This window comes from Salmo trutta, chromosome 18 (assembly GCF_901001165.1).
Source record: "Salmo trutta chromosome 18, fSalTru1.1, whole genome shotgun sequence".
NCBI lineage: Eukaryota > Metazoa > Chordata > Actinopteri > Salmoniformes > Salmonidae > Salmo > Salmo trutta.
Window position 1 is genome coordinate 33,287,908 of NC_042974.1, and position 10,677 is coordinate 33,298,584.

At 44.9% G+C, this 10,677-nt stretch overlaps 1 protein-coding gene across 2 annotated transcripts in view; it reads left to right on the forward strand.

The window, feature by feature from the left end:
• Positions 1-10,221, forward strand: part of LOC115153209 (apoptosis-stimulating of p53 protein 2) — a 52,346-nt gene extending 42,125 nt beyond the window's left edge. For both annotated transcript variants that reach the window (XM_029698408.1, XM_029698410.1), the window contains 9 exons: positions 706-816; positions 1,060-1,184; positions 1,427-1,832; positions 3,428-4,266; positions 6,941-7,078; positions 7,416-7,549; positions 7,743-7,909; positions 8,078-8,277; positions 8,408-10,221. In XM_029698408.1, the coding sequence (XP_029554268.1) occupies positions 706-816; positions 1,060-1,184; positions 1,427-1,832; positions 3,428-4,266; positions 6,941-7,078; positions 7,416-7,549; positions 7,743-7,909; positions 8,078-8,277; positions 8,408-8,449 (2,162 nt within the window). In that variant the 3' untranslated portion in view covers positions 8,450-10,221. The remainder of the gene's footprint in view (positions 1-705; positions 817-1,059; positions 1,185-1,426; positions 1,833-3,427; positions 4,267-6,940; positions 7,079-7,415; positions 7,550-7,742; positions 7,910-8,077; positions 8,278-8,407) is intronic.
• Positions 10,222-10,677: the final 456 nt, after the last annotated feature.

Below are 10,677 nucleotides of genomic sequence, written 5' to 3' on the forward strand. Positions count from 1 at the left end.
AGGCTCCTCTGCTTTTTGTCTCTCGTGCATTTTTTGTTATTTTAGAATCCATGTTCTTGCTTAAGCCTCTGAAATAGCTGCGGGCTAAGATAAAAAAGTACACACTCCCTGTGGTGTGGTGTGCTCTGTGAGTGTGTCCGCTTGTGCTTGCTGTTTGTTACCCTTTCAGTGGATGCACAACTGGGCCAGAGCAGGGGGCCCAGTTGTGTGGGCGTGGCAATACGCTTTGAGGGGGTATGTTGGTTATGGAAGAAACATTTTTCTTTTGTATTTTCATCATCTCTCTTTCTGCCAGATCTCTGTTGTTGTATGTGTTGCTGTGAGGCAATACTGCCTGTTTGTTGAATTAAACCGTGCCCGGATTCGGCAGCATTCTAAATGGGTCCGTTGGAACGAACACATTACCTCCAGCAGAACTGACAGTCTGACAACCATGTGGTTTCGGACTGGCCTGATCAGGTCTAAATCAGATACTGAGGAAATTAGATAGATGGAAAGAACTAGCTAGTTCTACCACATTTTGCACTCCTGTACTGTCTTCATTCTGCTGAGAAAAGAGAAGACCCTGCCACAGGGTATTGCTATATAGCCCAGCATTGGCCAGACCCTTTCTAAATATATTTTGCCTTTCATTGGTTTCAATTGAAAGTATTTTTAGAAAACACCCCTTAAACCTTAAACTCCCTAACCACCGCCTTTTCTCAGGTAAACTGGCAGAGTGGGGCCCTTCTGGACCAGAGCCCAACAGCAGTAGTCATGGGTCATCCTCCACACTGCCCAGAATGACCTCTCACTCCAGCCCTAACACAGAGCAAGGTAACCACACCACAGCACAACAACCACACATAAATATGACTATAGACTCGACCACACAATGACCAGATATGTAGTGGCCAAATCATATCCGCGAACCCACACAAACATGAAGACTCAAATTGCCACTTTACTTTCCTTGAATATGCACTTAATTACTTACACAGTCCAGATAGCGTTTTGCTATTGTTTTCCCTGTATGTTTGCATAGTTATGTTTTACACCTGTGTTGTTGTGTGTGTGTAGATGAGACTGAGGGGATGAAGAAGGACAGGAGGGTGCGTCCGTTTTCCATGTTTGAGCCCACTGAGGTGCCCGCCGCCTCCCTCCGCAAGAACCAGAGCAGTGACGACCTGGTCAGAGACTCACAGGTAAGAACTTTGGATCTCAACAAAAATGGCCGCTTAGCTATTTTTACTGCAGACCCAATGCAATGTATGGTGCCCAGAAAGTCAGAAAACTGAACATTCATTAAACATGAACACTTGACATCAGGAGTTATCCTTGATCGTGTGTGTGTGTGTGTGTGTGTGTGTGTGTGTGTGTGTGTGTGTGTGCGTACATGCCAATCCTCTGTGGTCTAACCAGCTCCTCTCTGTCCTCCTTTCCCCAGTCTGCTGCTAAACCCCCAGTTAAGGTTCCCCCTCCCGTTGCCAGCAAACCCAAAGCCCCCAGTGGTGCCCCCTATGGCAAGCCAGGCCTCAACACAGGCACCTTCCCCAAGGCCAAGCCTCCCAGCCAGCACCAGCAATCCCAGGGGGGCCCACAGGCCCATGTCACCCTGCCCCCCTCCCAGAGCCAGACCCTGCCCCTGCCCTCAAAGCAGGACCCCCCTCCGGCCGCCACTGTCAGACCCTTCACCCCAGAGCTGCCTAAAGACCTGATCAAGCCCCAGACCCTGGCAGCCAGCTCCATCTACTCCATGTACACCCAGCAGCCCACCCCAGGCAAGCCCTTCCCACCGGCCTTGCAGGGGGCTCTCAACAGGAGCCAGAGCCGTGGCAACGGATTTGTCAGTGGTAAGACTACCTTCTGGTTCCTCTTCTGTTCCTGTTGACTTTATCAGGGCTACTGTCTGTCTGAAGTCATTTGGCTATTTGTCTTAAGACTTTGTTAATCAAGAAAGATGTGTGAACCATGGCTCCAAAGCATTTCACTCAACACCAGAGTACTAGAAACAGTCTTGTTTCTGTTCTTTTCTCTGTTTTACACTTACTGCAAGAGTAATTCCTAACAGAGAGGTTAAAGCAGGCTGCCGTCAGTCTTATGTTAAGTACCTAGGAGAGTACCGTAATTGAATTTAGCCAGTGGAGAGGAGAGGGTCCTGACTCAGAACAAGCTGCAGTTAGTGAATCTAATTAAAGGTAATAAGCCCCGAGGCATGGCAATCGTTAAATAAAACATCAAAGTAATCCTCATCATCACCCTGTTACTATTACCGGTTTGCATATGCAGATATATAATGTCCACACTCACGAAAATGACATTCAGTAGCTACTAGCTATGCTTGTATAACTTTATGAACTGGATTTATAATATATATATATATATATATATATATATTATAAATCCAGTTCATAAAGTTATACAAGCATAGCTAGTAGCTACTGAATGTCATTTTCGTGAGTGTGGACATTTACAAGCGAAAGTGAACAAGATACATTGTGTAAATGAACAAAGTAGTGATGCATTCTTTTCTGAAGGAAAAGCAGCATGTGTACACAGAGCAAAGGGGAGAAGAACGGAGGAGGGAAAAAACGCTAGTACATTGGTCGCCAAAGGATCAATCGCTATCGACTGGTCAATCTTCAAGGCACTCCTAGTCGATCACTAAACATTTCTGTAGAAAAGCCAATGATGAAGGCGTTTCAGAAGCCCTGCGCACCGGGTTGGCAAAGTGTTCCCATTTCATTTGTCTGAAAAGATTCACTCCACCTACCCGGCAGACTGGGAGATCTGTGGCTAAATTGAGTGTGCCTACTGCGCTGATCAATCGAATAGCTCAAATCACGACCCCGGCCACAGCAAAGTTTGATACTGGCATATGTGAGATTTCATAACTTTTAAAACCATGACCAGAGAGAGACTGTCAAAGAATACAGCCCAGAGCTGCTGTTTTTGTTACTAAGTTCATGTCTAAGTTTGCAGTCAGAATGACTGCTCATTAGCTTGAAGGGGGTCCCTCGGGGCCCAGCGGTGCTTCTGTTAACGTCGGGAGACTGACATAAGGGCAGCAACCACATGGTCCTTAACAGATAGGGGCCGGGTCCAGTGGCATGGAAAAAACTGTCAGTGTGCCCTTGAGCAAGGCACTTAACCCCAATTTCCTCAAGGGGCGACGTACTACTATGGCTTTCCTGTAAAATAACACATTTCACTACACCTGTGTGTGTGATAATAAAATATATATATATTTTTTTTTAAATTATTTTATATACTGCCTGGGTGATATTCTTAAAAACTGATTCAAATGTTACATGTTCTACAACTCTGGTCCTGGTGTGTCATTGTTTATTAGCAGGAAAAGAGGTTGTCTGTTTGTTGTTTTTATAAAGCCTGCTTTAACTCCAAACCGATTCTCTCTGTTTATTTCTGTCTCTCTTTGTGTCTGAAGTGTACGGTAAGCCTGTGATCCCCGGTGGAGGCCCACAGCACCCAGAAAACCCTTACTGCGAGCAGCGACACTCCCCAGACCAGCACTCTGAGGTGGACCACGGGGCCCCCCATGTCCCCCCTACCGAGGGCCAGCAGGGGGAGACAGAGCGCACCCCTCGTCCCCTCAGCCCCACCAAGCTGCTGCCCTTCATCTCCAACCCCTACCGCCACCAGAGCGACGGGGACCTGGAGGCCCTCAGGAAGAAGCTGTACAACGCCCCGCGGCCCTTGAAGAAACGCAGCTCTATCACAGAGCCCGAGGGCCCCGCGGGGCCCAACATCCAGAAACTGCTATACCAGAAGACCACGCTGGCTGCTATGGAGACCATCCTCACCACGCCCACCACACCCGAGGCTGTGAAGGAGGAGGGAGGGGCAGGGCCTGGTGTTCCAGGGGCCCAGATTGGTGGGGATAGCAGCCAACCGGAGAGTGTAACACTTGAGGCTTGTGAAGTCCTGCCCCCCTCCCCTAACCTCCTCCCCCCACTCCCTGCAGAGCACAGTCCCCCACCAGCCATCCCAAAGGGAGACCGAGAGGAGTTCACTCCCCCTCCCCATCCGGCCCACCCTGCACCGCGACCTGACCAGCCCCTGTTCCCTGCACCGCCCCCTGTTGCTGCTGTTGGCATGGAGGAGCCCAGCCCACCCAGCCTGACCCCTCCTCCAGAGAGTTTCACGGAGGAGTTCCCCCCCTACCCCCCACCACCCTACCCCAGCGGGGCTGGGCAGGAGAGCCTGGGGGAGGACACTCTCAGCATGCAGGCACCAGAGGTCACCGGACAGGTCACATTGCCACCTGTAAGAAACCTAAGTTACACTGTTGTTTTAATGATGATGATACATTTCATTTTAAGTGCCTTCTATGACATTCATAAACATCAGCTCGCAATCAGACACATTTAACACCAGTACCAGATCAAACACATCCACTCTACTTGCTGCAAATAGCTTAACACCAGTCTTAAGCCATAGCATGTATTAACAATAGCTGACTGTACTCTACAGTGCTGTATGTGCCTCATGTTGTTAGTCTCATGGTCGGATCATGGGTTGTTCTGACTGTTCAGATTATACAGTACATGTTCACCCTCCACCCTCTCATTGGTTATATAAGCACATTAATCCTGATCAAGTGCAGTAGGAAGTGGAACCTATTCAGTCTTCGCCCGTCCAAGGGTGACAATGAAATGAGCTTTGGCTATTTTCTAGCCCTGTAAGTAAACAACAAGCTGCATTCCATTGTTGATCCTCTCTAAGCTGGTTTATCAGTGGGGTCCTACTAGGGCTGGGCGATATGGCCAAAATATCATATCACTGTATTTAAAAAAATAAATAAATGAACAATATGACTATTTAACATTTTTGAATAACAAAATTCTAAATTTGCTTTATGAGTAGTGCCTGACCCTAGGGTGTCAACACATTCTAAGTGATTTTAATGGGTCTTTATCCTTTCTGATTGTTATACTTTTCAATTCAACCCAAAATTATTTTACATTTCTGCATTTCCTGCACTTATTGGAGATCATTTCCACACTGCCACGTAGGGCTGCACGATATAGGCAAACAATCCAAGCCTTATTTTTAACCAAATGTTGCAATTGCGATTTAGAGCAAAACACTTGGGTGAACTGTTGGAATCATGACATAGAATCGTAGGCACTTTGAATTCAATGTTGTTTGACATGACAGTGAATGAAAATCCCATGGAGGAGTTATTGTGACAGGGTAGGAACCAAAGTGTTACCTAGGGGACCCCATAATCTTTGGCTACATTGAATGTTTCATCTTAGCCACTTCATGTAGTTAACATATTCTTGCTACGCGTATTCCTATTTGATTTAGAAGATACAGTTGCACAAACAACATGCGGATTTAGGTCTACACTGTCACTGGTATTATTAGGCTGTATATCTAATTATGTTTTCCCTGACTCAGTACATTTGTTAGCTAGCTAGCGATTTGCATTTAAGATTAGCATTAGTGGCTAACAATTAGCGGCTAACAAGATTTAGCCCGACTTGCTAAGAAAAGACAAACTAGCTGGCCTCCCGAGTGGCGCAGCTAAGGCACTGAGGCGTCACTACAGACCTGAGTTCAATTCCGGGCTGTATCACAATTGGTCGTGATCGGGAGTCCCATAGGCGCACAATTGGCACAGCGTCGTCTGGGTTAGTGGAGGGTTTGGGGGGGGGGGGGGGCTTTACAAGGCTCATCGCGCTCTAGCGACTCCTTGTGGTGGCCCGGGTGCCTACAGGCTGACCTTGGTCGTCAGTTGAACAGTGTTTCCTCCGACACATTGGTGCAGCCGGCTTCCGGGTTAAGCGAGCGGGTGTTAAGAGGTGCGGTTTGGCGGTTCATGTTTCAGAGGACATATGACTCGACCTTCACCTCCTGAGCCCGTTGGGGAGTTGCAGCGATGAGACAAGATAAATATTGGAGAGAAAAATGCAATGATTTCGAAAAAAAGAAAATACTACCTAGCTGTTTGCAGGTGAAAGAAACACAAACTAATAGTGTAATTATACAACGCTAGTGGATTTATATTAAGAAGCAAAGTGAAACAGCATCGTTGTCATCAACATTGTTGCATGTGCTGCATTGACCATGCAGACTGAACTCAAGTGTCTCATGGTCGAGGAACAATAAATGTGCTCCTTGAGTGATGGGACAGGGCTAGGTCTGTGTGGAAAGCGGCATGGAGAGAGAGCGAGAGCGGAGAGAGTTGACTCAAGTAGTGAAGTAAACTATAAAAATTGACGTTACACACAACGTACCACATTTAACCAAACATTCAAATACCGTTATAGAAGGTAAAGTAAAAACCCAAACCGGTCCGTGCATCACTACCTGTAAATTGTAAAATACGGTATACTACCCAGTAATAGGTCAGTAATAGGTCCTACCCTAGGAGTGTTGATGAATGGTCTGATCCAGTTTTGCCTCCCAGTCCCTGCTCTCTTCCACTGAACCCAATGGGCCCCTGTTAAGACCCAAAAAGGGCCCTTTCTTTCATGGGGCCAGTAATAACCATAATCTGGTTGAGTAATAATCAGGTTGCTTAGTGAAACCAGTTGTTTCTTCACTGATTTGTTCCCCTCACAATAAGCTCAGTACTGAGCTAGGAGCTGAAGGAACAGGTCGCTCATACCTTTTCTCTCTTTCAAGCCAGGGTATTCACATTCAATGGATACTCTGGATGCTCTATAGAATCGTTTTTGCAATGTGTTTTATTATTCTTTAGCATGGTGTTGAATTGTGGGCTGGCACCCATTCATATGAACTGAGCATTGATTTGGAATGTGGCTCAAGGACGTCCATATATCATCTCTCTATCTGTTTGAGTACAGATGGGACCGGACACTAGCTAAAATCCTTAGACACTTCCTTGTGAGTGTGTGTCAGTGGCTGTGTGACTTCATCAAGGCATGACATTGTTTGAAAAGTGTACTCACCTCCGTGTGTCTATTAGGGGAAGAGGACCAACCTGCGTAAGACTGGTTCGGAAAGGATCGACCACGGTATGAGGGTGAAGTTTAACCCCCTGGCCCTGCTCCTGGATTCCTCTCTGGAGGGAGAGTTTGACCTGGTCCAGAGGATTATCTACGAGGTAAGACTATGTCTGTGTATGTATAGATGTATACTGTATATTATTCCCTAAAGTGGCTCTCTATTAAGATATTTTGTAAGCAAAGATTTTCATAGACAAACAGTGTTTACAAGTGCTTTTTAACAGGCTTGTGTGTAGTGAAGGAAAATGTGTAAAGGTGTTTTTGTAATAGCAGGTAGCATGGTAGCTGGTAAACCATTCCTCTCAAAGTGAAGTACTGTAGTCTTAATGTTTGTTTTGTAGTCTTAGCTGATTATAATTTTTATTAAGTGGGTGTAAAATATACTATGTGTAAAGCGAGTTGTGAAATCGTATCCACCTCTCTCTCCTCTCTCAGGTGGAGGACCCTAGTCTGCCAAATGATGAGGGGATCACAGCCCTCCACAACGCAGTCTGTGCCGGACACACAGAGATCGTCAAGTTCTTGGTGCAGTTTGGTGTCAACGTCAACGCAGCCGACAGTGATGGATGGTGAGTGGATCCTATACTACCAACACCTCTGATTGTGATTGTTACTGCAGTCAGTGATAGGAGTGTTGTAAACTGCAGTCCAACTTGAACTCTTACTTGAAAGTATTTTGGAATGTATGATTTTTTTTCTTAATATCACACTCCTTTTTCCTCTCTTTCTCTTTCTTCTTTTCCCTCTCTCGTTCTCTCTCAGGACTCCGCTGCATTGCGCGGCCTCCTGTAATAACGTGCAGGTGTGCAAGTTCCTGGTTGAATCCGGAGCAGCGGTGTTTGCTATGACCTACAGTGACATGCAGACGGCAGCAGATAAGTGTGAGGAGATGGAGGAGGGATACACCCAGTGCTCCCAGTTCCTCTACGGTCAGTAGCTCAACATATCAACTGATCCTATAGCCTTGAGTGTTATGTCTGGGGAAAGTTTGTTTGTATGCGTGCATTTATCTGTGTGTGTGTATGATTTGTACATTTTTGTATGAGTGTATGTGTTCTTGCTCTGCTAAACCCTCTTTCTCCTCCTCTTTCCTCCAGGAGTGCAGGAGAAGATGGGCATTATGAACAGGGCCGTGGTCTACGGCCTGTGGGACTATTCCAATGACAATTCTGATGAGCTGGCGTTCCGCGAGGGTGACTGTATGACCATCGTTCGCCGGGAGGACGAGGACGAGATCGAGTGGTGGTGGGCGCGCATGGGCGACACCGAGGGGTACATCCCTCGGAACCTTCTGGGGGTGAGTCACAGTGTCACAACTGAGTTTCCTCAAGTTAAACCTTACTGAAAAACTTTGCATTAAGAGGTTAATTATTGTTTGATAATGTTCCAATGTATTTAATAAGCAGTATGTGTGTCTTTCTCAACAGCTTTACCCAAGAATCAAGCCCAGACAGAGAAGCCTGGCTTAGACCGGCTCATCCTGAACTGGACACTGTCTGCATCTTAGGCTAAGTTTACAAAGGCAGCCCAATTCTAATATTTTTCCCACTAATTGGTCTTTTGACCAATCACATCAGATCTTTTCACATCAGATCTTTTTCAGAGCTGATCTGATTGGTCAAAAGACCAATTAGTGAAGAAGAAAAAAATGCAGAATTGGCTGCCTGTCTAAATGCAACCTAATTGGTCCACAGTGGCTTCCTCTCCTCGTCTGCTCTCCGTGTCTTTTTCTGCTTCATCTGCTCTGACTTGTCATGTCAGGATGGGTACTAGTAATATGTTAGAAGGTTCCAGGGGGATTTGATCTCACTTTGCCAGCTCTTTCACATCAGTGAGGATGGATGAAATGAGGCAAGGGAAGGGAGCCATTCGAGACGATAATTGATATGGAGATCCACGCAGGCTTTAACAGGACTTTACAAGGACAGGCCAACAATCACATGAAGAAACATTGAAAGACCAAACCACTTGAAGGATTTTAAACTGACCTATGAACACTAATTGTCAGGCGGGCCTATAACCACTGACTCTATGGCCCGACTGTGGCACTTTTATATACCAGCAGAAGAGGTTTTCCACATGTATTTTTTTAGACCACTGTGTGTGTATAAGGCACTAAAGGCATTATGTTTCTCTACATGTTCGTCATATTGTTTTCAGATCAGATTTAAGCATCTTCAGTTATATTGATCGGAACTGTGGGGATAAATGGAACAAACAGTATTTTTATGTAGAAAGGTGATTTTTTTTTTACATTTCTAAATAGTCTTTCAAACTGTGTTTTCTTCTGGGTTATTAGTTAATTTTAACCCTGTTAGAAAGAGCTGGAGCTGAAGAGAGTATTAGGTGAGTGAATGAATGAGTGTAATGTTTGGTGATGCGTGACATTCTGTCTGAACAGTTATTCTGTTACCTCGACAATCCCTGTGGGGGCTCGGTCTACTTGTCATCTCCTGTTTTTAGTGGCCGTGTCCCTCTGTGTAACTAAAATGTTAACCCATGTTTCAGCATTGACCCTACCGTATAGACAGGAGTTATTGTGTGTGTGTGTCTGTGTGGCGCTATTACCACTGTTCAGCGTATCAAATTGGGGGGGAAATGTATAATGTTAATGGTTGGCAAAATGTAGCCTATGCCACTGTTGATTTAGCAATTGCTATTGACCCTTGTTCATTTATGATGCCAATATAGCCTGTGGTATGTTTTCTATGTGAGCAGATTATTAGCATCGCTCATTATGTTTCTCTACACTGGCTTTATGGTTGAGATATAACAAACATAATTGTACTGCGGTTGTGCTATTGTCACAATGAGCATTCCTCTGAAACTAACTCACTTGTCGAATCCATGTGGTCTGTTGCTGAAATGATGTCCATACAATTCATTTGGACCATTTAGCCATGTAGGAAGGATGAGACTAAACTTCAAGAAACCCTTTTCACATGTTATACCTGTGTAGCTTTTGATTGAAGTGTAAGAGATGGCAAAAGATTCATGCTTACAATGGCAGACAAGGATGTCTTTCCTTAGAATCTCTCAAGCAAGTTTCATTTAATGAAAACTTGGTTAGTCAGCTCATTCATAGTAAGGAATTCTGCATCAACTCGCCTCCACCCTTACCACTGTCTACTCAACAGATGTATTTATTTTTGTTACCTTATTATAATTTTTTTGTCTCGTCAAAACTATAACCTCACATGGAGAATTGTAAACATTTACAATAAAATACTTTGCAAACTAATGGCTGTGACTTCTAGACCTGGGGCCATATGTATCAAGAATCTCAGAGTGCTGTTTAGGATACATTTTGTCTTTTAGATCACCATGAACAAGATTACATGGACAGGGGGGACCTGATCCTAGATCAGCACTGCTACTTTGAGACGCTCGATGCATACGGTCCCAGATAGTTGTGTGCTAGCATTAGAATGATCCTATCCTCTTTTTGTGAGATGAAATAGTGATCTGCATTCTTAAAAATATGTAAGTATCTTAATCGCCTGTGAATTTGTTTCAGGTAAGTCTATTGTTATAGAAGTTTACTTGAGATATGAAGCATTGAAATACACATGAAGCAGTGGACTACATAAACATTAGAATATACAGAGGAACACTGACCTACAGCAGTCTGTTATATACTGAACAGAAATATAAATGCAACATTTTGCTCAAATTAGTGCACAAAATTTGAGCGAAA